The 26048-nt window shown below is 46.6% G+C and overlaps 1 protein-coding gene across 2 annotated transcripts in view; it reads right to left on the bottom strand.

Moving 5' to 3' along the window:
* Positions 1–26048, bottom strand: part of Itgb5 (integrin subunit beta 5) — a 118355-nt gene that overhangs the window by 56611 nt on the left and 35696 nt on the right. For both annotated transcript variants that reach the window (XM_021208922.2, XM_021208923.2), the window contains exons 4-5: positions 19605–19854; positions 10410–10578 (exon numbers count right to left, since the gene is read on the bottom strand). In XM_021208922.2, coding sequence (XP_021064581.1) covers positions 10410–10578; positions 19605–19854 — 419 coding nt within the window. The remainder of the gene's footprint in view (positions 1–10409; positions 10579–19604; positions 19855–26048) is intronic.

The raw sequence follows: 26048 nt of genomic DNA, 5'->3' as shown, positions 1-26048 counted from the left end.
AAAAAAAAAGAAAAGCAACCAATACAGCTGATCTCCAAACAAAGACCACAAACACTGACGACTGATGAGGGTGTGTGGGGCCCAGACCGCCACAACGCTGCTGTAGAGTTAGAACATGACACCAATGCCCTGCAGAAGTACTGGCAATTTCTTACTAAGTTAAACACTTATGGTAAGACCAACTAACCCACTCCAGGTATCAACCCAAAAGAAACAGAAGCAAATATCCATTAAAAAGAATAAGAACGGGGCTGGTGAGATGGCTCAGCGGGTAAGAGCACTCGACTGCTCTTCTGAAGGTCCGGAGTTCAAATCCCAGCAACCACATGGTGGCTCACAACCATCCTTAACGAGATCTGACTCCCTCTTCTGGAGTGTCTGAAGACAGCTACAATGTTGCTTACATTAAATAAATAAATAAATAAATAAATAAATAAATAAATAAATAAAAATCTTAAAAAAAAAAAAGAATAAGAACACTGGCATTCATAGCAATTCCTAAGGATGAACAATAACTGAAAATAACCTATGTCCAGAGCAGGTAAACGGCCAGATAAATGGCTGGACAACCATGCAGCAGGATACCACTAAGCCACAAAGAGAATGAGTAGATACATTTACCCGCAAGAAGGAATCTCAGAATAACTGTGTAGGGTCAAACAGGCCAGCCAAAATAAATAAATAAGTAAATGAATGAATGAAGGCACTGAGTATTTTATGTGTAGTAACAGCCAATGTGTGGTTGCCTGGGGGAGATGCAGGAAGGAGAACCGACAGGCCCACACTCACTCACACGTGTAAATGACATGTTCTTTAGCTTTGTTGACTGGGTGGGGGACTTGCATGTCTGCCAAGCACCTACACGGAGGCAAAGGACAATTTTGTGAGAGTCGGTTCTCTCCTTCCGCCATGTGAGACCTAGGCATTGAACTCAGGCTGTCAGGCTTGGCGGCAAGCATCCTTCCTGGAGGAACTCTCACAATCTGGATAGTATCTTAGTTTTGATGATGGTTTTCTTATGTAAATATACTCTACATGCTAAATTTTTCAAGTGGGGGCCAAGCATACTGGCATGCAATCCTAGCACTCAGGAGGCTAAAGCAAGAGGTCTGAAATCAGCCCGGGCTACACGTATGAGACTGTTTCAAAAACCAAGGTAAAGCCGGGCGGTGGTGGGGCAGGTGGATTTCTGAGTTCGAGGCCAGCCTGGTCTACAAAGCGAGTTCCAGGACAGCTAGGGCTACACAGAGAAACCCTGTCTCGAAAAACCAAAAAAAAAAAAAAACGCTTTTCCTTGGCAGCAGTTGCCAGCTTGAGGTCAGGTGCTGGTAGGGCTGGGGCCAGCCCCACATCTGCTTTATCTTGCCTGTGTGACCTTGAGCGAGTTTTTTTTTTGTTTTGTTTTGTTTTTAATTTTTTTATTTTTTTGCCAACATCAGCTTCCTCTTCTATAAGGGAGAGATAATGGCTACTGATAAAACAACTGTTGAAAGGCTTAACTGAAACGACACACCGACACACAGGGCAGCAACCATGTACCTGCAATGTGGTAAAGAGGCAGTAATTGGTACTCATTGACACCACTACTATTGCTGTGGAGCCAAAACCTCCCACCTGAGTCTCTAACTCACAAACTCTCCATCTTCTCTTCAGAGCGGAGCACTGTGCACGTTTCTCCTTTTTGCTTACTTGCATCTTCTAATTTTTACATCGAGTGCTGTCTTTCTTTAAAAAGGTTTCCTAAAGGCTCCATGCTTTTGACTAAACCGTTCTCTGCAGTCTCTGAGTAAAATCAAAAGGTAAACAAAACATGTAAACAAAACTGAGGTCATTAAATAGACCAAGGTCAGCCCTCGGATGAAAATGCCAAGGGTGGGCGGAGCGGAAGCACTCCGGACTCCTGGCACTCGGCCAGGACTGCGGTTCACTTGGCTTCTCTGTCTGCTGGTTAGATCTGTATCCAATTCACTGCCGGCCCACTTCCAGCTTCCACCCTCTCACTCCACATTCAGTTTGAGTGACCTTGCCTCTTTTGTCGCAGAGACAAACAACAAACGCCCCCCTCCTCACCTGATTCCTAAAATGAACCTCAGCCCCAGAAGAACGTCAGTTAGCCACTGCTCTCTTCTCTTAACCTCAAGCCTCCAGCCTCTGATCTCACTGTCCCCAAGGAGGGTGGGCTCCTCCCTCCTTGAGAAAACACAGCCCCATAAATCCCACCCTCTCTGGGAAATGTCCCATCAGTCATTCCTTCCCACATGCTTAAAAATATACTCATAGCCCAGTGATCATAACCCTTTCATGACCCGGCTTGTCTAGTGGCCTCTGTTGCCTCATCTCCCTTAAATGTTGCTTGCTTCGCTTCGCCACTCAGTTTCCCATAATCTGACCTCTCTCAGCACCCATAAAAAGGGGAAGGGATTGAGAGTGGGAGACCAGTCCTTCCCAGCCTGAGAAAATAAATAAAAGCTGGCTTACTCCCCGGGGCCATCAGATGTGCTGGCTAATTTATCTCCAGCAGCTGGCCCCAGAGAGCCTAGGCCTGGGAGAAATGACAGAGGTGCGGGGGGGGGGGGGGGAGCAGGGGACTTGGCTTCTCTATTTTGAGGACACAGGCTAGAGACACAGACACAGGTCTCTAGCCTGGGGTACAATCTGGTGGATGGAAGGAGTGTCACTTAGAGGCTACAATGTCTGACAAGGAGAGTGGTCCCTCAAAGCAGACAGAGAATATCCTTTCCACCCTCCTGTTCTTGGCTCTCGTGAGGAACTCCCCGGCTGGACAGTAAAGGCTGCACCTGCAAACCACCCAGCGGGACCAGTTCAAAGCAAGCTGCGCTTAGCAGATAAACTGAGTGTGTTCAAGAGAGGTCACGGTCATGGTCAACTGGAGCTTATGGATGAGAACCGTAGGGGACAGGCTCAAGGCAGCTACTCTAAAGTCTAAATCACCAGGCAGTGACTGGGTGGAAAAGCAGACTGGAAGGCTGGAGTTGTAGCTCAGTGGCAGATCACCCCCCTACATACATACACGGGGCCCTAGATTCAATCCAAAGTACTGAAGAGGTGGGGGTAGGAAGAGAGGGGAGGGAGGAGAGTGAGGGGAGACAGGGAAGACCAGGAAAAAACAATTTCTTTCCATTTCTGGTTTGATTTTTTTGGACAGAGAGTCTAGTCTTTACTGTATAGACCCTGGCTATCCTGGAACTCGCTCTGTAGACCAGGCTGGCCTCAAACTCAGAGCTCTGCCTGCCTCTGCCTCCCAAGAGCTGAAATTAAAGGCGTGCGCCACCACGCCGAAGAAGGATGGTTTCTATGAGCTGGGGAAAGAGTTCAGTGGCAGAACAGAGCCTAATATGCACCAGGCCCTGGGTTCAATGCCAGTAACAACACAAACACAAGAGTGAGGCCAGCAAATGCCTGTTATCCCAGCGCTTGAGAGGCTAAGGCAAGAGGGCTACGCAACCAACCTGGGCTATGTAACAAGACCTCATCTCAAATAAACCAAACTAACTTGGGGTAAATAAGGCAGCCTACAGACCTGATTGGGCCCTGACTCGGTCCACATCAGGTGCATCTTCCAATGGGCTTACAGTAAGTCCAAGCTTCCCCAGACCCATTTTGTGATAACGAATTTACATGTTGGGGGCCACAAAGCACATGGTAAATCGGAGGGACATACCCAAGGATGTGTATTTACTTAAATACAGAAGAACCCCAGTGAGTCTCAGCCGGCCTCCCTCTGGGGCAGGAATCTTTTTCGTGGCATCTGCCAATGGGCTCAGGGCCCACACTCACTCACTGCCTCATCGGGCAGCTGCTCTGGTGCAGAGCAACAATCCTTGTTAGATATTCTTCCTACCAGGAGCCCTGGGAGTCCACACTCCTTCCCTGTGTCTACACATGAGCCCTCTCCCCTCCTCTATGATAGATGAAGTCAGCTAACACGCTTCCCACAGCATCTCCCCGCAGAGGAGACAGTCCCCGTGCCTAGCACCCTCCCTCCACCCATCTCTGCTCTCTTACTATCGACATTCTTAAAAAGTTTTTATAAGTATGTGTGTCTCCCTGAAGGTATGTATGTGTACCTCAGGTATGCAGGTGCCTGCAGGTCAGAAGAGGGAGCCAGATCCCCCTGGAACTAGAGTTACAGAGAGTTGTGAGCCTGAGGGGTGGGGTGTGAAAGGACCAAGCCAGTCCTTTAGGGAAGAGGGATGGGAGGGTCATCCCCGACCACTGGCTCCTAAATGGCCAGTATGCCCAGATGCGCCTCGGATCTTGTTCTCTCGTTCTCTTCCAAGTAGAATTAAGTTCACAGAGCCAGACCTGTGGCCCCCTCAATCTTGAGCCCCTCATGACACCTCACAGTCTATGAACCTTCCCAGAAGGCACTGAGAGGAGGAAGCAGGTGCTGGGGAGGAGGGGGAGAGGGAGGAAAGAGAGGCAGGTGGCCTGTTTGGCCAGTGACAGACTCCACGGGAGATCCAAGCTTAAGGACCAAAGAATCTCAATTTCAACCTGGCCCACGGGGGAAATCAAGCTTTAACTGTGGGATTGGCTTCCCGAATGACCAACCACATTCACTGACATTCAGGCTTGTTTCCATCACTCTGTAACAAATAAACACATTCTCCTTAGGAGTTTGTTTTTCCTGCTTCTAATCATACTTCGCAAGAAGATATACTTGGGGGAAAAAATTCTGCTCTGTGGTTACATTCAGTGAGACCACGGCGTAGGATTTCTTTCTCCGAGGAACTGAGCTGCCTGTGACTCAGGTTCTAAACAGCCACCTCAAGCCCAAACCCCCAAAAGTACAGAGGGATGTTTCAGGTGCGGGCTCCTAGCAGGGTCCAAGCTGGACAGAAGGAACTGTAGGATGTAGAATAAGCCACACAGATCTCCCATTTCAGGGACTAAGAATGTAGCTCAGCAGTAGAGCCCTTGCCTGGGCAATCAACATCCCGGATTTCATTTCTAGTACTATAGAAAGTGAATAAATGATGCATTTTTTTTTAGAGGAAAGACACCAATACACAAATATCAATGATGTCATATGGGTCATTAATAAACAGGATGTTTCATTTACCCCTAATTAGATCCCCAAACTCAAATAAAACCCCTGAGTGGCTGGCTAGGCGTGGTGGTACAGGCCTTTAATGGCAGCACTCGAGAGGCAGAGTAGATAGACTGTAAGAGTTCCAGGACCTGAACCAGGCCAGAGAAACCTGTCTTAAAAAAAACCCGGGCCGGGCGTGATGGCACACACCTTTAATCCCAGCACTCGGGAGGCGGAGGCAGGTGGATTTCTGAGTTCGAGGCCAGCCTGGTCTACAAAGTGAGTTCCAGGACAGCCAGGGCTACACAGAGAAACCCTGTCTTGAAAAACCAAAAAAAAAAAAAAAAAAAAAAACCCACAGAACCCCGAGAATAGGGGCCTTCTCCTAGTTTTCTAGACTTCTCTCTCCACCGGAACTGCTACCGAGCTGAGAACATTGCAGTACACAGCACTAAGGGCTCTACTCTTAGGGTGCATGTATCACACTCTGGAGGCCATGAAGGCACCAGAGCATGATGGGACGGTGGACAGGCGAGGAGCACGAGGATCAAGCATTGTTTCCCCGCCAAATGTGTGACAGAGTCCTCGCCGGTGCCAGGCAGTGTCCTTCCTGGGTGCTGGGGACACACAGGTACGACAATGACAACACCTTTCGTGTCTCAACAAGGAGACATGTCTTTCAAGCAATGGCCAAAATAAAAAGTGACAGCTGGGATAGGAGCGATCAAGTACTTAGGAGACCCTGACCCACTGAGGGTGATCAGTCAGGGAGTATGGACAGCCATTTAAGCTGACTTCTTTCTGCAACACAGGTAAACCAGGTTAGACATGCAAAGAAAGGAGTTCAAAGGGCTGGGACTGTCACTCAGTGGGAGACAGCATGTTGTGGGTCCAAGGTTCAAATTCCAGTCTTCCAGGTCCAAACCACCCACCACACACACACACACACACACACACACACACACACACTGATGTTTAAGAACAGGTTTAGGGACGGATGATATGTGAGCACGGGGCTCTAGAGATGGGGAAGCTGCTGTGTACAATACTGTAATGGGAAGAGGCCAGTTTCTCGTTGCAAACACCAGGACCGCCGTAGTGTAACACGTACAGTGGGTGAAGTGTATCGGCAATGGCCCGCTGTCTGGAACAAACGCACCACCCTGATGTGGGATGGGAAGATGCAGGAGGCTGGAGGTGGGGTGGAAAGTGCTTACTGCAGTGAATTCTATTAGGAAAGAAAAGGAAGGGAAGCCCAGAAGGCAGGGAAGAGGAAGGGAAGAGCACCAAGGAGGGGGAGTGCAGCCCAAGAAAATCAGCCCAGGTGTGCAAGAGCCCAGCCAGGTAAGTGAAGCCAGGCTACTGTGGTTGGAATGCAGAGGCCCTGATGGGGACCCAGGAAACTGACACACTGGCCATTATAGAAGTAAAGCCTTAAAAAACAAAAACAAACCAACAAAAAAGCTGGCCCAGGCTGGTGAGATGGCTCAGTGGGTAAGAGCACCCGACTGCTCTTCCGAAGGCCTGGAGTTCAAATCCCAGCAACCACATGGTGGCTCACAACCATCCATAACAAGATCTGACTCCCTCTTCTGGAGTGTCTGAAGACAGCTACAGTGTACTTACGTATAATAAATAAATAAATCTTTAAAAAAAAAAAAAAAAAGGCCAGATAACCTGGACTGCACAGCATAGGAACAGAGAGAGAGAGAGAGAGAGAGAGAGAGAGAGAGAGAGAGAGAGAGAGAGAGAGAGAAAAACAGAGAGAGAAACAGAGAAAGACAGAGAGATTGAGACATCCAATACTTTAATAGTTTTCTGAGGACACTGGCGCATAGTTAAAGTAAACGGAATCTGGAAACCTCAGCGCTGAGGCCACACTCACTGCCCCACCCGCTCCGAGTCCTCTGAGGTCATGGGTGCTTCCTGTTTGGTAAGGTAGGAAAGCAACCATAGGTCTAGTCTGAACCACTCACCACACATCAACCTGTATAGTTTTAGAATAAGGAATACGCAACTTAAAGCCAACTTCTAGAAAGTTCTGAGGGAATCAATAACCGATAAAAGGAGAAACCATCATTGAGACCCAGAACAAGCATAGACAAGTTCAACCATAGGTTTATAAAGCAATAAAGGTAATGACATGCACACTCCAATGCTAACCCACTGTGGATACTACATTAGAAAAAGATGCTTGCCTAAGAGAGTGGTCCCTTAGCTGTTAACACCGTTAGCTTCCTCCAACAGCAATCTGAGCAGCAGTGGGGATCGGGAGAGGAGAGGGCTGGGCAGGGCAGGGCACACACACACACACACACACACACACACACACACACACCACTACCACTAGTAGAATCCCCAAAGAGAAGCAGGTATTTCCCTTATCTTCTGCAAAGATCACCTTTCTAAGAAATACAGAGCATGCCTTAGAGCTAGACTTTAAAGAAGCCCTAAGGCCCACGATAATGAGTAGTCCAACCCAGAGAAATCAGAGCCAAGGAGAACCCGTGATGTGAGTCAGACCTGTTCTCGGACCAATCACCAAAAGCAAAGGTCAACGGAAGCTGAGGTGCGCATGTGCTGGATCCAGGACGGGCTGTCCCAGCAACTCTGGCCCTTATGAGGCTGGCCAAGTGCTCGAGACTCCAGCTTTCTTCCTCTATTACACACAGTCGGCAGGCCTAGGAGCCTCTGATCAAGGCAAAGGGGAATAGACTCAGTGAAGAACGAACGGCAATGAAATACCACTCAAGTGATAGGGGCACGAGGTCTCTGTGGACACAAAGGAGACTGGCCATGAGTGATCACTAATGGCAGACAAATGACATGTGTGGTTTAATTTCTCCATTTTCTCCACTATAATGTTTGAAATGCTTAGCAGCACGTTCCTCTACCCATTGGGAATATGACCAGCCCATTTTTCTTTGATTTATTTGCCAAAGAGGCTCTCTCCAGCCACAGTGGTCTTCAGCCTGCCTTCATGAGTCCACTCTAAAGTTCTCTTTGACATTGTTCAAGTGGCTAAGGGTTCTGTTCCTTTGATTGATTTTTGAGACTGAGGGATTTTTTGATTTGTCTTTTTTTTTTTTTTTTTTTTTTTTTTAAATGTAGTGTTAACTGTCCTGGAACTCACAAAAATCTGCCTGCCTCTGACTTCTAAGCTCTGAGAATAGAGGCATACACAGCCATGCCTGGCCCTCAGGTTACTAAAGATTTTTTAATATGATTTTGTTGCCTAGTCACTCATCAATAGCTAGCCTACTATCTATTCTTAACATTTTTTTTTTGCTACAATAGGAAAGTCTATAAAAAACAAAACTGGGGGGGAATTGACATTTATTAAAAATTAGGCAATTTCAAATGATACAGAAATGTCTTAGCGCATGTCTAAATGTAACTCCTTAGCACAGAAATGAGGAAAAGGTAAATTGGTGGCTTACAGACTGCTTAATTCTAAACAATTATTAACTTTTCCTGTGGCAAAGGCCATGGTGAAATGTACAACAGGTTTAAGGCTGACACAGGTTCATACAGTGCCTCTCAATGAGAACTCACCAGGTTCACGCAGTGTGCTCAGGAAGTGTGCTAGAGGCCTCTGTAATACTGAACTTCAATGGCTGGACTAGTCTACCCATTCGGGATAGCACAGGACAAACTGCAGGCATGGGGGTGGCTCCGGCTTCTCCCTCGACCAGACACTTAATGTGGTCTTCATCTAAAATTACTAGTGCTGGACTTGACCTGTGACTGAGTTTTTCTCCCACCTATACAGCCTTAAAGATGACTTCCCCCCAAAGAAAATCCACCAAATTCTCTGGATAAAAAAGTAAGGACAATCTTACTTTTTTGGTTTTTTTTCCCTGCACTATTTGTCCCCTGACAAAATAGGGGATTTGGTTGAATGCTGGACACCAGCCTTCCCCTTTGCCATCTGTCTGGGGTCAGAGATGAAACTGTGGCTTTCTTTTCCATGTCAAAGGCAGATTTGAGAGGAAAGTGAGTTTAGGACAAACCCGGCATACACACTCAGAAACCCCAGTGTTGATCACGGAGGAGGCAAACAGTAGCTACCCTGTGTGGCCTTGAAGCTATGCTTTAATCTCTTCCATTGACCTGACAAACTTTAAGAGTCCCTACCACTCTACCACTAATGAACTCCCGTAGTTTATTTTTTAAAGATGTATTTATTTATTTTATGTATATTGAGTACAGTGTGGCTGTGCAGACGGTTGTAAGCCTTCATGTGGTTGTTGGGAGTTAGGACCTCTGCTTGCTCTGGTTGCTCAGTCCTTGCTTGCTCTAGCCCAAAGATTTATTTATTACTATGCATAAGTACACTGTAGCTGTCTTCAAACACACCAGAAAGGGGCATCAGATCTCATTACAGAATTTGAACTCAGGACCTTCAGAAGAATAGTCAGTGCTCTTACCCACTGAGCCATCTCACCAGTCCCCCCCCCCCAATAGGTTTTTAAAACCACATTACCAAGAGGCTGGAGAAATGGCTCAGTGTTTAGAGCACTCTCTGCTCTCCCAGAGGACCCACGTTTGACTCTCAGTCACTCACATGGAAGCTTTCAACTGTCTGTAACTCCAGTTCCAAAGATTCCAAGGCCCCCTTCCTCTGGCCTCTAGGAATGCCAACCAGGAACTTATACTAACATACATGCAGGCAAAAATCCTCATATGTGTAACATTTTTAAAAATAAATAAATCTTTTTTAAAAAGAATGCATCGCCAGTGTGGACACTCTACACAAAGCTTACTGAAAACTGCCAAGCTCATGCACAGAAACCAAAAAGATGAACTAAACCATACAGAACCCATGCTTCAGTAATGAGCTCAGAATAATTAATCTTTTATTGTTGCTATTAGGCTTTTTTGACAGTACAGACTTATTCTAACACTAATTCATTATCTGTATTGCATTTATGTATTTCCCCAAGTTGGGAACCTCTCAAAGTCAAAGTTCACTTCTGGTTGTAATCTCTGCCCTCCCTCTGAATTCACACATCGCAGAGAAACAGGAAAAACAAAACAAACATGGGGGCATGCAACCAAAGACTTCGGTGATTCTATTTCAGCTGGATTCCCCAGTAAGGAAATCTTTAAGGTTAAAATGACAAGCCAAGCCCCCCCCCCCAAAAAAGCTGATGCATAAACACAGAACAGCCATCTGTCTGGCAAGGACACTAGCCTATCGCACAGAGCCACACCCGACACAAGCTCAACTCACCCCAAGTCTAGCTGACTTGATTGCTAGAGATCTCCCCATTTCCCAGCCCACTGGGTGCGGCTGAGCTCAGCCTCTGATGTAAGAGTGAATGGGAGCCTCGAGCTTGGGTGTCCTTACCTTGCAGACCGCAGCCTGGAGGATCGCATCAAAGCCCCCTTCGGGGGCATCTCGGTTCCGGGACACCCTCTGCTTCCTCACTTCCTCGTTGAAGCTGTCCACTCTGTCCGTGAGAGGCAGCAGATGCCGGAACCCGAAGGAGGGGACGCAGTTGGGGAATAACTTGTAACTAGAGAGGAAGGAGAGAAGGGTGGATTTTCCATCATCATCTGTAGAGCTTTTCAATTTTTTTTAAGAGATCCATTTATTTATTTTATTTATATGATTACACACTGTAGCTGTCTTCAAACACACCAGAAGAGGCCATCAGCTCTCATTACAGATGGTTGTGAACCACCATGTGGCTGGGAATTGAACTCAGGACCTCTGGAAGAGCAGTCAGTGCTCTTACCCACTGAGCCATCTCTCCAGCTCCTACCTTTTCAATTTTTAATTACATTACATTTTAGTGTGCATGTATGTACACTAAATAAACACACACAGACACACACAGACAGACAGACACACACACACACACAAGAGAACACCTTGCAGAGATCAGTTCTCTTCTATAATGTGGGTTGTGGGAATCAAACTCAAATGACTACTCACTGAACCATCTCGCCGGTCCCATCTCTAAATATTAATCAAATGTCCTGGCCTTCACTAAGTACCTTGGAAAAACATCAATTAACACCTACCACCTGCTCAGGGCAAGGCCTAGGGGAGAGAACAAAACCAAATAACTCTAAACAGCCAGCCCTCCCTGTGGGCACATAGCCAGACCACGGAAGTGTGCAGACAATGGCTCAAAGAACTGGAGGTCATGGCAGACTCTGGCTGCGGGAAGATTTGACGTAGGCCTTGGAAGATGAGTAGGACCAGGTACAACCGAGGATGCAGGCCAGGGAGGGCACATGGGCACACAAGCAAGACTGTGGTTAGCCAGCTTTTCTCATCAAACTATGCTGCTGCCGTAAGACAAAGGACCCACTGGTGACTACCAGGCTGTGCTGGCACAAGAAGCGATGCAGAACGGAACAGGAATTACAGACCTTCTTCTACCCTATCAATCATTCATTCATTTACTGCAATGATAAAGTGTCCACTCGCCAGAGAAATCTACAAATTCTCCAAATGAGAGAAAAAGACAGGCATGCTAAAAACTTTCAGGGAAGTGGGAAGCCCTAAGGGGCCCCTTTTCCTAGAGAAAGTAGTTCCAATGATACTATCAAACTGGGGCAATGAAACAGGAAGAGACGCCTTAAATGGATCCTTGGGAGAAAGGAATAGAGGGCAAAATGTGGCAGCCAGAGAAAAGAACGTTAACACCATGTGGAGAAAGGAGACAGAGGAAGGCCAGCGGGCCGGATGCAGTGTGCACGGGACAGACCTGCAGGATCTGTGGACTGCTAAAAAGAAAGGTCTCTCTTCAGAAAAGCAAGTATTGACAGAAAGGCCTAGGAGAAAGGCTTTAGAATGCCATTCAAGCTGTGCCTGGGAAGGGAAACAGGCTTAGCAACTGCTAAAGGTCCTGCCAAGACCACCCCCACCAGGACAGGCCTCGGCAGGTTCCTCTCTGCAGAGAGGCAATAGTCCCAGTGCTGCACAGACCTCACAAGCTGCTGGGGACAGATCACACGCCCTCCCGAAACACACACACACACACACACACACACACACACACACACACACACACAGTCCACCCCAGTGACAGTTCTTTCTCTCCAGTTAGTCCTTCCCTGTCTGCTTTTCCTTGGGCTCCCTCCCTCCCCACATCTCCACAATCACCTCCTGCTTAGACAAGCAGCTGTTTGGAAATCCGAGTCCCCGGCCACCCCAAGATTTTGTGTAGCCTTCTCATTTTGTACAGAAACAAGTGTGACATTACATTTATGGAGGAAGAAGGACTGGAGGCTCCACCCACACCCCCATGACATACAGGCCCTGAGAGGAGGGAAGCACAGCGCAAAGGGAGCCAACTTTCCTCCAAGCTCCTATTTCCCTTCTGTTATTCTGGGCCACCATTTAGAATTCTTGGGTGTGTGCTTGTTGTGACAGTTGGAGGAGAAACTGAGTAAAGTGTAACTGCTGTGAAATGAGAAACCGGGAGAACTGTGGAAACACAGGGTCTGATTCTGCGTTCACGCCCCCCTTCACCCCTGCAAACCGCATGAGCGGACCCACTCTTCCTACAGTGTAATTAAGAACCAGAAAGTGTGACTACTGGACACATGTCTGAACGAAAGGCAATGTGCTGTAATCTGGCCAGGGACACCTCTTCTTGGCACCACGCAGACACTGGGAAGGTCTCCACTGCACCAAAGCAGCACGTCACCTGTGATCATATGTCTGGCTTAGTTAGTCCTTGGAGTTGCTCCAGGATGGCCTGGATATTTGTTTTAGAGTCTCCTGCCAGGAGAGTAACCCCTCACCCACTGTGTCTGTGTATGGAATCCCAGTTGAGGGACATTCATAGAGCTACTGATTATTAACCAGGGAGATGAGAATGGGAGGAGGGAAAATGGACGGTGGTGGCACATGCCTTTAATCCCAGCACTCAGAAGTGGGAGGCAGGAGGAGCTCTGAGAGTTCAAGGCCAGCCTAGTCTACAGAGTGAGTACGAGGTCAGCCAGGGCTGCACGGAGAAACCTTGTCTTTAAAAAACCAGGATATACATCTATCTATCTATCTATCTATCTATCTATCTATCTATCTATCTATCTATCTATCTATCTATCTATCTATCTATCTATCTATCTATCTATCTATCTATCTATGTGTATATGTATATATATATATATATATATATATATATATAGAGAGAGAGAGAGAGAGAGAGAGAGAGACTGTGATTAAATGCTACAAAAGATAGATCAAGGGGTGGGACCCAAGGGTATTCTATGCAGGGTGTGGAAGGAAGCATAGGCTTGCAGCTGGTCCTAGGAGGAGCCCAGGGCTGCCTGGGTGCTACTTAGAGCTATAGTACTAAGCCAGTAATGAGATCTCCAACCACCAGCCTAGAAAGAGAGGAAGTATCCACTGCAGGCTATAAGCAAGACAGAAAAATCAGCAGCTAAGAGCATAATGACTGCTCTTGCAGAGGACCTAAATTCACCTCCAGCTCTAAGTGATCTAATATCTCTGAACTCTGTAAGCCCAGAGGAGAAGAGAGGGGACCTCACATAAAAAACATTTAAAGGGGCTGGTGAGATGGCTCAGTGGGTAAGAGCACCCGCCTGCTCTTCCGAAGGTCCGGAGTTCAAATCCCAGCAACCACATGGTGGCTTATAACCATCCGTAACAAGATCTGACTCCCTCTTCTGGAGTGTCTGAAGACAGCTACAGTGTACTTACATATAATAATAAATAAATAAATCTTTAAAAAAACATTTAAAGACAGGCTCAGTGGTTAAGAGAGCTTGCTACTCTTCCAGAGGATCCAAGTTCAGTTCCAGCACCCACATCAGGCAGCTCAGGACTGCTTTGTTACTCCAGCTCGAGGGTATCCAACAGTTTCTTCTGGCCACCTTGGGTACCAGCACACACACACACATAAATAAAAAATACACAAACAGGCATACACATACATACACACACATGTAGTGATGCATTATTATGAAACATTTGATGGACTTCAACACCCAGTTAATAATGCACTGTGAAGTCATTTAAGATCTAAGACCGCTATCCTACTGTGTGCTCAGCCTGTTTGTTTAGCCTGCCTTTAAGGGGACAATGTAACACCCAGCCTTGCGCACCTTGGATTTCCCATGACATCAGTTTTTAAGCTAATGCACAGCAGCAATCAATTTGTTCGGTTGGTGTTGGGTTTTCTCAAACCAGGGTTTCTCTCTGTAGTCCTGGGTGTCCTGAAACTCTCTCTCTGTAGACCAGGCTGGTCTCAAACTCACAGAGATTTATGTGCCTCTGTCTCTGCCTCCCAAGTGCTTCGACTAAAGGTGTATGCCACCATTGCCCGGCACACAGCTGCAATCTTAAGTCATGTGCTCTTCCACACCTCTGCCCCGGACAATGCACATGTATCATTTGTTGAAAAGAAAAATAGAGGTTAAAAGATAAAAGGATATAAAAGAATATTTATCATAAATACTGAATATAACATTTGGATATTACTTGATCAATGATCAAGTTTGTTATCTCAGTCAATTGGAGTCAGTGACTTAATCCCTTGCAAAATTCCATTAAAATATATCTCTCCTCTCCAGGCTTGGGCTTGGATTCCAACATGACTAAACACACCTAGAAGGTTGGGATCCAGAAATAGGGGACCTACTGTGGTTGGAATCAGGATATATGACCTACTGTGGGGCCTCCATCTGGAAGCTAAGTAGATCTGCTACTTCTGTGGCAAGACCAAGATGGAAAGCCAGGCTGCTGGCATCTGGCACGGTGGCTGGCAAGGAAGGCTTGGACCTACAGCACCAGTTCTGCTGTCAGTCATGTCTGCTATCAGAAAGAAGGGAGAACTGAAAGACCAGGAGGCGCTCGCCTCACCCCTCACTCCTTCCCCGTGTAACGCTTCCTGTGCTGTTCAATAAACACAGAGCAAAACCAGACATACACCAGACACAAAAAGACCAACACAGAGGCAGGGACAGATTCACAAGAGAGTCTTCAGGTGGGCATAGAGTCAGACTCATATGACAGACAGACAGACAGACAGACAGACAGACAGACAGACAGACAGACAGACAGATAGACTGGGGACAGATGACACAGAGAACAAAAAGTATAGAATTCAAATCTCAGCTTGTTCTTGGCTAAATGACATCAGAAAGTACATATCTTTCTTTAGTGGGACACCAATATATTACTGGTGACTCAGTTTATTATTCACACATACATACACACACACACACACACATACATACATTTTAATATGCATGTATGTATGTATGTATGTATGATATACCTTGTACATGCAGGTGCTGTGGAATCAGAACAGGGCATCAGACAAGAGTTGCGGGCAGTTGTGAACTGCCCAGTGTGGGTGCTGAGAATCAGGCCCACAGGTTAAGGGCACTGGCTGCTCTTCCCAAGGATCTGAGTTCAATTCCCAGCAACCACATGGTGGCTCACAACCATCTGTAATGGGATCTGGTGCCCTCTTCTGGTGCGTAGGCATGCATGTTGACAGAAGACTATTACATAGTAAATAAATAAATCTTTAAAAAGTCACTCTAGACCTTGGTGGTGAGAATTCACAACATGTATGGTGCAAGAACCCTCAGCTGAGACATGAACAGGAAAACCAGCCCCACTGTTAACGTGGAAGGCTCCAGACAACAGCAAAGAGGAAAACTGCACTGTGGGAGGCCATATGGTCCTTGATAGAAAACAGCCTCCAGTGAAGATGAGCTAATGAAAACATTTCACGCCACGTGAGAGGCTGAGTGCCGGAAGGAATGTCGGCAAACCTCACACTCAAGAACAGAACGCTCTGAGACTCCCTAAGATGAGGACTTTGGAAACTGTCACACAGAGGAAGAAACAACAGCCAAAAGCCAGAAGGGACATTACTAGAAAATTCAAAACAAAGAACAAAAAGTAAAAGTTTTCAACAACAACAAAAATAGAATTTAAAACAAAAGGGTTTGAGAAAAGGGCCAAGTAACAATTATAGAAAAGAAAAATACAGTCACAGAGGTCCAAACTGTTTCAGTATGCAGATTAAACTGAAGAACAAAATTGTAACCTGGAAGGATTTCAGTGTAGCTGGGGCAGAGGAGGGGGGGGTATGCATGAGGAAAAATAAGAAACATGGAATTTAGATATGAGAAGCTCCAATTGCTACCCACTAGTGGATGAACAGGAAAGATTAGACAATGGCTCAGATACTGCTAGAACCTCCCAGACTCAGAGGACACAGCCAACCAATCCCAGACGCAGTCAATAGCATGATACAGAGCACCCAGAGGAGAGGAGTTTTAGATAAACAGAGCATGCCCCTTCAGCCGCAGAGTTGCCACAGGCAGTGGAAATGACACCTTCAAGGGGACAAAGGAACACTGTGGCTTCCTGGGAAAACATACTCAAGGAGTAAAAATGTATAAATAGCAGTGGAGATGGTTTTACATGAATTATCTCGATGACAGCTCAAAGAAAAAGTCCCACAACTGGTATTAGAAAATATGTCAGCGAGTACTGGGGCTTCCTAGAGATGCTCTGTGATCAGTCTGATCTGCCTTCAATCTGATGCTTGCATTACTTTCCCCCCCACCCCAGGGCAAACCTGGTATTTCTTCAGACTTAATATTTCTGGTGTATTATATACTGAGTGGAGAAAAACATAGAAATTCTGGTTATTTGTGGCTAATTGTTTTTTTGGTTTTTTTGTTTGTTTTGTTTTGTTTTGTTTGTTTTTAAGATGTCAGCAGCTAATTCATGGGGCTTTTTAAAACAGGAAAGCAAACAACGTGTGTGTTGTCCCAGACGGGACAGCTAGATAACATGCCCTGCATTGTGCTGTCCCTCCCAACTTGCAAAGGGGGCTCTCTAGGGAGACTTGAGATCCCAGGATGGGAAGCTCAGCCTGCGCCCCAAAGCTGAAGTGTCCGTCCTGTACTTCCTGGCTTACAAAAGAGAGATTTACATGACTTAGATTTGAAGTTTCCGTCCTCACACTCTTTCTTCACTGATTTCCTCTCTTAGGAACAGCTTTTCAGAGAGCTCTGTGCTCTCTGTCAAGAACAGCACTGTCTGCCACCGTTTCTGCCTGGAGGGCTTCAAGTAGGAAGTCTGAATAGCTATGAGCAATACCCTTGACTATTTGGATGCTAAACACCCAAACTGGGCCTTGATCCTCTGCCAGCCCCCCAGCCCAGCATCTGGGTGAGTGCAGACACACCCTGTCTGACTATAGAGTCTGAGCCCAATCAGGGCAGGGGCTGAAAGGAGCAGATGGGATTACTATTCTGATAAATCCAAAATCTGTTTTGATTAAGATGCCGTTGCTCCCAGTAAGTAGCAAAGTACCCACAATAAAGCATGTGGCCTGGGGCCAGCTGAAAGTGGCCTTGGAGAGTGGGAACTACTAGACACAACTTAGTTTATTTAGCTAGCCCTACCTATGGACCTGTGGATAGAAGCTACACCCAGCAAATGACAAAATGTGGCTCTTTATGCTTAAGGAACTTTGAATACATCTGTATTTAGAACTGTTTACCTTACTGGGTCTTCTTCTTGTTCTGCTTGTTCTTGTTCTTCTTCTTCATCTTCTTCTTCTTCCTGGGTTGTTTTCTTCTTCTTCTTCTTCTTCTTCTTCTTCTTCTTCTTCTTCTTCTTCTTCTTCTTCTTCTTCTTCTTCTTCTTCTTCTTCTTCTTCTTNATCTCCTAAGATCTCCCCATACTCCAAGCTGTACTTCTTCTTCTTCTTCTTCTTCTTCTTCTTCTTCTTCTTCTTCTTCTTCTTCTTCTTCTTCTTCTTCTTCTTCTTCTTCTTCTTCGTCTTCGTCTTCTTCTTCGGTTTGTTTGTTTGTTTGAAATAGGGTTTCTCTGTGTAGCCCTGGCTGTCCTGCAGCCCCCTTTATAGACCAGGCTGGCCTCAAAAAATCCACCTGCCTCTGCCAGGATTAAAGGTGTGCGATGTGTGCTGCCACTGCCTGACTTATCTTACTGTTTCTCAATCTTTATGTTGGTTTCTGACCCCTGAGGAGGATCTAGGTCAACACGGAAGAATGAAACAAACAAGACCGGAGAAACTCAGGACGCAGGCAGCCGGGAGATCACCACCTCACCCGACGGAGCTGGGAGCTGTCTGGGCTGCAAAGTGCGGAGAGAAATAGGCCTGGGGTCTTTAAAAAGAACACCCACCCGCCTCCGTGGCAGCAGGAGACTAAGAATCAAAACTGATATCCCAACACCGAAGAAGCTTGGATCCCTGAGGAGAGGCGCCGAGAGTCGACACAATTCAGCCCTCCTCGGATTTTGTACAAATGAGGCAGCTTTGTAGCTATTTAGCTGTAGCTATTTGGGGACTTCTTACTGCAGCCTTAGGCAAACTCTGACTTGCTGGGCTCGTGGGAGCTTGGGAGTGCCCAGTCACTTGGCCTCAGATACAGTATCTTGGATGGGGAAATGTCATTGTGTTGATGAGAATACAGACTCTAGTCTACTCCTTGCTATCAGTAACAAAGGTATTTATTCTCTGAAGGCCTCACCTTCTGTAAACATGGCTTAGAAGCCATAGGGACCCCCAGGAGGCTGATATGGGATGTTAACGAGATAATCTCAACAAAGTGCCTATTTATTAACAGTGTGAATGGTATCTGACGCTTAGCACAAACTAAAATCTTAGCTGTTCTAGTGACCATGTTGGAGCCTTATATTCTACAAACTCTTTAAGGTCCACTGTGGAGATAGAGGCAAGAAAAGGCTGGAAGTTATCAAGTACTGTGTGTTGTACACACAGTGTACCCCCAAGGGCATACAAGAGCCAAGATATGAACACACACAGTATACACGCACACACACACACAAAATTAAAACTGAACAAAAAAATTAAAACTAAATCAAGGTTTTCATTTAGTTACACGGAAGTAAATGATAGCTACTAACATAAACAGGGACAATCTCTGAGTGCATGTATCCTTTTATATGTATATATGTATGTATCTGTTTGTGGTTATGCACACACATATGTGTATATGTGCATGCAGAGCTCAGCGATTGGTAGCAAGCATCTTCTTGTATCATGACCCCCGTGAGAGAGAGGCTCGTACTGAGCGTGGACCTCATAAATTCTGTGACTCATAGCCAGCAAACCCCAAGATCCTTCTGTCTCTGCTTTACCAGCGCTGGGGTTATGAGCATCCGGAAGTACCCAGCTTTTTACAAACGCAACTACTCACGATCGTGTAGCAAGTGCTTGATCAACTGAGCCATCCCCAGTCACTACAGGAAAAGAAGATACAAACCGCACTTCCCTGGCCTTTCCCTGACCACCTGGACCCACGACTCCCCGAGGACACTTGCTAAATGATATTAATGTGAGAAAACAGAGCCATGGGAGGCAGGCAAGAAATACAACCATGACAGTTCACTTTGTCACATGTAGGGCAAGAACAGAATGTGGCCATCACGAATCATTAAATACTTAAGCCTAATGATTCCCCTACACTAGCCTTTCTGTGGGTTCCACTTTTTCCCAGGACTTCATCCCACAATTCCACAAAAGGACAGCTTGACACTCACCCAATACACGGATTGGTCTGGTATCTCGGTGCCGTGTAGGAGAAAGGAGAGATGTCCTTGTCAACAAAAGACCCGAAACCTAACCGGAAGTTACTAGTGAGCTTCCTCATTTCCTCCGCAAGCTTGGTGCCCAGGCTCCGGATGTTGTCCAAGTCATCCTTCATGGAGAGAGAGAGGTCCATCAGGTAGTACAGGTCTACGGGATAGTCCTCCACCTGGCGCACCTGCAGCTGGAAGGTAGTCCGGTCACCTGTGACAAGAGAGGTCACCTCCATTAGAGGTCATGTGACTTGCTGGGGTGAAAGGTAGATTCTCATTTCAAAGCTCTTTTCCCACAGTGGAGCAGGTACACTGTAGAATACTTGTCTGACCCAGGGCTTATCCAACCCCACCAAAAAAAAAAAAAAAAAGAAAAAAAAATTAAAGCAATTCCTCTTCTTAGGAGATGGTTCACCACCAAAAAAGCAAGATTTTCAGGGAAGTGCAGTGTCTCAGAAGTGACTACAGTGCTGGAGAGGAGCCCTGCATGCCCTTCTCCAGACCCCTGTCAGTGCGTCTGAACAAGTGTGTAGTTGTTCTGTCTCTCAGCAAAAAAGACCCATGGGTAACAGTCAACACTGAACAACACATACCCATGCAAACTGGGTTGAAAGTAGTCCTCCAACACACTCCAGAAAAACACCAAGTCCAGTCGAGGTGTGCAACAGAAAGCAAGAGGGGGTGGCCATGCACAAGAACTGGGGTGGGGGCGTAAATGTCAAGGCAGGGCAGGTAACAAAGGCAGTAAGAGAGACAGTAATCTGCAGCTGGGGAGGCAGCTCGGTGAGTAAGAACGCTTGCTGTGCAGACATTATGACCTGAGTTCAAATCCCCAGTGCCTACATAAAAGACAGGTGTGGCCTAGTGTGTTTGTTTGTTTGTTTGTTTGTTTGTTTGTTTTTTGATTGTTTGTTTGAGCCTAGTGTGTTTGTAACACCAGCATTGTGGGAGGCAGAGACAGGAAGATCACTGACGGTCACTGGGCTTTAGCCTAGCTCCAGGTCTAATGGTAGGACTCCTGCTTCATCTGCACATGCACACACCACGGACCTGAGAATAGAAAGGAGACGTAGGAAGAAAGGGTCCAATGGAAGGGCTTAAAAGAATACAATGGGTAGGGGCTGAAATTACCAACACACGTTAAATAGTTATAAAAGTGTCCAAGAATATACATATTCTACATAGGGGACATATACTATATTTACCATTAAAAAAGAAAGGCAAGAAAAGACACTCCAAATTGTGACCAAATATAAAAAGGATGAAAGTGATTTAGCTTCTATAGTAAGACAGCCAGCAGGTGTGGAAAGGGGGAGAGGGGGAGCTTAATTAAAGGGAGAGGCAAGGAGACCTGCTAGCTGACCCAAATCAGGACAGTAAGTGAGAGATAGAAATCCCTAAATTATGCCATCATTTCAAACCACAAATCACTTAGAACCGACTTCAAAATTCAGCTCTCACCAGGTAACAGTTCTCTGGCTGGTTGGGGCCGCCAGATGTCCTATTTGGTCTGGGGCAAGACAGCTCTTGAGCGTTTGAAATGTGGGTAGACTTTTCATGTACTTAGAGATGCAAGAGCCAGAGCCAGGGCGCCCTCACCACCACTCAAGGTGTCCACACTTGGTTGGCCAGGACCACAGCTCTGAGAAGCCCCCCCCCCCCCCTATCCTTGCTCCTCCATAAGCAAAGTCCTGGCTTTTGCAAGACACAGAACCCAACCCTCCGTGCTCCCTCTCCCCCCACCCCTCCTACTGGAAACAAGCCAGACCGGGGGTGCCACCTGGACCTAGGTTCACTTAGGTATGAAATGAAACAGTGGCTTTCATCTATGAGGCTGTGATGCCCTCGTGGGGCACAGCAGGGCTCTAGATCAACAAAAAGTTGCACGAAGGAAGTGGAAGGAGCACAACTCCTCTCTGCAGTCGGATGGTTAAACCGCTGCTCCTGACTTGGTTTTGCACGAATTGTTCCAGCGGCCTCGAGCCTGATGTCGCTTGGGTCGCCTGTCGGTGTGAGCCTATTTTTAAAAACCACCAGAGTCTGACTCAGACAGAAGAATATTCGAGATTTCGTCCAGAATGAATTCCAAACTGCTATAGTGTGTCTCTGGCTCCAATCTGGCAGACACAACAGGTCCTTCCTTGGATGGATGCCTATCATGGTGGGGGAGAGGTGGGAAGTAGGGAAGAACTTGGAAAAGGAGGGTTACTCTTATCCTGTGTGTACCTTTGGCCTTTACACGAGAAGGCAGACCCCAGATGGACAGAGTCTCTTCTGTCCAAATCCATGACCTTTTCACAGGTCTCTTCTACGCTTTCTGACACCGACCTGCCCGCCCATCCAAGTCCACCTTCTTGAATGTAGTACTATCTCAGTGAGGTTTGCCAAGAATGAAGAGATGGAGCAATGGCTTGGATCCAGGGAAACTGAGCAGCAGCCATGATCAGAGCAGCAGCAGGCTTGGAAGCGAGAGAGTTAGATTTAAACCCAGGCCTGGTCACCAAGAGCTTGGCAGGCCCCCAGCTCCTTTCAAGCTATGTGGCTTAGTTTCTGCTTCAGTGAAGTAAGAAGGCATAACTATAGTGGGGAATCAAAACCCATAATGTACATAACTATCCATGCCCTCAAACAAGGAAATCTTTGGTTCCAATGCTTCCAAGGTTAAAAGTAATTTCAAATTAAAGCAACTTATGTGGGGATTAAAAAAAAAAAAAAAAAAAAGATAGGAAATTCCCACTTAACTGGGTTACAGCTTTAGGCATTCAGATTTAACTCCAGATCTTTCAGACATGGAAGGCAAAGAAGGAAGTGGGGTACAATACACAGGTGCCTCCGCTCTGTACTGGGAAGTGGGCAATGTCCTGCCTGACATTATGTCCTAAGAGAATCGGCTCGCCGAGAAGGTGCACACATACTCTTCTTCCCATGGGGAAGTGGTACATAAATGAAGGGAGCATTTCTCCCAGATCTCCAGAAAGGCAAGGTGTGAGAAGGCACGCAGGCCAAGTCCTGTCAGGCACCAGCTATTATGTGTGAGCCTTTACGACGTCACGCCCTTCTACATGGGATCACGGAATGCCTTGTGTCAGCAGTTCTTGTGTGGATGGACAGGACACCAGCAGCCCAGCAAGCGTGGCCTCCCTGATTTGCAGGTCGACAGGGAGGCGGGTGGCGCCACAGTCGTATGTGGAGCACGTTTTGCCAGGACTGGGCACCTTTCCCATCTCTGGGTGTGACTTTGCTTAGGCACACTCCTCCCTTCCACGCTTTCCCTGAGACTTTAACAATGGCCTACGCAGGGGACATATAGACCTTACTTTCACCACCAGGGTTGGTATGTGCCTGCCTCTGGTGACAACATCCCCGAGCCACATGCCTGGATTTGTTACCCCCCATCCTCCCACCTCTCCCCACACCCCCTCATACCCCCCCCACAGTCTCCCTCTCTACCTGGAGCTATCCCACATAATCCCCACCTCAGGACCAGCCGTGGGACCAGAGAGGTACAATAAAGTTAACTACAAAGAGAAGCTGATCACCTGCCCCTGAGAGAATGGAATCCCCCCACCCCGTATGCCCCCCACCCCTCCCGCCTCCAGCCCAGCAGCCCCTCTCCTGCCCCGTTTCCCTGATTTCAAAGCACCCAGCCCTGCTTGTGTTTAGCACAGGGTTCCTGCCAGGGCTCTGCTCGTAAGTACAGGGTCTCCCTCTGTAATCAAGGACTAACTAGCCTCTGGGCCCGGAAGGTACTCTAACACTTTCTTTTTCTGCCTTCCCTTTAATAAGAAAACTTCACTTTTGTCCTTGGGAACAGGCATCAGTAGGAACCCACTGTCAGACTGAGAACTCCAAGACAGACAAGGCATCTGCCATCTTCAAATAAATGAGTGAGGTGTGTGTGTGTGTGTGTGTGTGTGTGTGTGTGTGTGTGTGTGTGCATCCAGCACGCATCAGATCCATCTTGTTTACTGACAGGGTCTCTCTTGTTTCTGCAGCTTTGCCCTGATACTCCTGGCTGCTGACCAGCAAACTTTTAAGCGACTGTCCTGTCTCCCCCTTCCTACCTCAGTATGCTTGTCCTGCTCTTTATATGGTTTTCAGGGATCTCAGATCATCAGTAAAAGTTGTCCTCTGCCTGAGTGTGGTGATGCAACATCTTTAATCCCAGCACTTGGGAGGCAAAGGCGGGGAGATCTCTGTAGGATCCAGACGAGCCTGGTCTACACACTGAGTTCCAGGATACCCAGAGCTACATAGACTCTGGTTCAAAAAAATAAGAAAAAGGTATCCTCTGGCCTCCACACATACACCATGGCACATGTGTGACACAACACACACACACACACGCTAAAGAAATATGTAAGAACTAAAAGATTACATGAATAACTCAAACCTTTTGAGTATCCCAGCGCTTGAAAACTACCTCTTGCTTTTGCTTATCTCAGTAAATTTTGCTTAAAATGCATATCCTAAAAGTTTCATGCCTTTTGTTAAGGTTTAAAAAAAAAAAAAATTGTCCTGACATACAATTTCCAGTGTTGAAATAAAATGGAAAACATGATCCTTATATTTATACAAAACCCTGCTTAAAGTTTGGCAGTTCTTCAGAAAGTTAAACACGGAATTACCATAGAATCCAGCAATTCCACTCCTTGCTATAGACCCCAAATTATTGAAAACATATGGCCCCCAAAATGCCTGCACATGAATGTTCAGTATCACCCAGTGGAAACAGTCTGTCCATCAAGTAAAGTGGAGCCTAAGGACAGAGCATCATTTGGCCACAAAAGGGGCAAAATAACAGGGCGTGGCCTGGGGTAGGGGGCATGTTAAGGCAGGAGAGTCACAGGCTCCAGGGTCAGCTCCAGCTACACAGTGGTGCCCTGGTTCAAGACCACCAGGAAGGAGCACACTTTACAGCGTGGAGGAGTTAAGGCTCCCATGTTATATAACCAGCAGCAGGAAGTGTCCACGGAAGGCAACATCAGAGCAAAACTGCTTGAGAAGGTGAAGGGGTATAGTTAGTTCAAACTGCTGGTGTGACAACGGTCTGTCATGACACAGGAGTGATGGTTACATAGCTTAGAACCTGTGACCTGAATGCTTTAAGATTGTGTGACTCGTGACATGTGATTTATATCTCAATTTGGAAAAGAAAAAAAAAACAAATCAGTTTTAATCCCACTTAATAACTAAAGAAGGGCTCAGGATAGCAGCTCTGCCTCACGGCCTGAGGGCTTAAGAGGATATCAGCGCCACCTCACAGCCTGAGGGCTGTGATCTCAGGCTCCACGTGGTGGAAAGAGAAAAATGACTCACAAAAAAAAAGTTGCACACATAGACATACATACAATAAAATGTAGTAATTTTTTTTTTAATGGAAACATGGGCTGAAGAGGCGGCTCAATGGTTAGGAATGCTGGGGTTTGATTCCCAGCACTCGTATGATGTCCAGGTATCAGGCACGCACGTGGCATATGGACATACGTGTAAGCGTGTAAGCAAACATTTACACATAAAAATAATAACAAATTTATTGTTGGTGGTGGTGGTGGTGGCGGTGATGATGATGATGATGATGATGAGCCAGAGAGATGGCTCAGCAGGGTACCCACACTGCCTCACAGAGTTAGCTGGAAAGACAACCTGAGTTTGGTCCCTGGATTCGTTTGGTGGAAGCAGACAATAGACTCCCACAAGTTGTTTTCTGACCTCCACACGTGTGCACACAGCACACAGATGGATGGGACAGACGGTTTGGACACAGGGTCTCACTATGTTAGCCCTGGCTGGCCTGGAACTCCCAACGTAGAACATGCTTTCCTTGAACTCATAGATATCACCATGCCTCTGCTCCCAAGTGGTGGGATAAGGGTAATGGCCACCATGTCACCAAGACACCATGACAGGCAAATAAACTTAGCTTTTAGTGACTGATTCACCTCTCCAGACCAACACGTAATTAAAAACAAAATTTGAAACTAAACGAGGAAGTCCTTGTCATTTTTCTTCTCCTCCCCCCTCGCCACGCAGCCTGCTCTCTCCTCCAACAGCCCTACCCTGGACAGTAACCTGGCCTTCACCGGTGCCTTTCAAGTTATGCTGAGGCTTGTCCCTGGCTGGTCTTGTGTAAGGTTCCCTCAAATTCAACAAATTCTTATTGTGAGGTAAAGGAGGGAAGGGGGGCAGGGCTGGGGAGAAAACCTGAAAGCAGTGCTACAACCACACAAAGGAAAGCTAATCTCACATACCTGACAGCTGTCCCCAGGGCAGAGAGCTTCCTGCAGGCAAGAATGCACTTGGTAACCTGAGAGTTATGTTACACAGAACATCCCCTCTGCCCCCATAAGAGGGTTTTTGCATATATATATATATATATATATATATATATATATATATATATAT

Source organism: Mus pahari, chromosome 12, assembly GCF_900095145.1.
Source record: "Mus pahari chromosome 12, PAHARI_EIJ_v1.1, whole genome shotgun sequence".
Classification (NCBI taxonomy): domain Eukaryota; kingdom Metazoa; phylum Chordata; class Mammalia; order Rodentia; family Muridae; genus Mus; species Mus pahari.
This window is presented reverse-complemented; position numbering and strand designations above follow the sequence as displayed.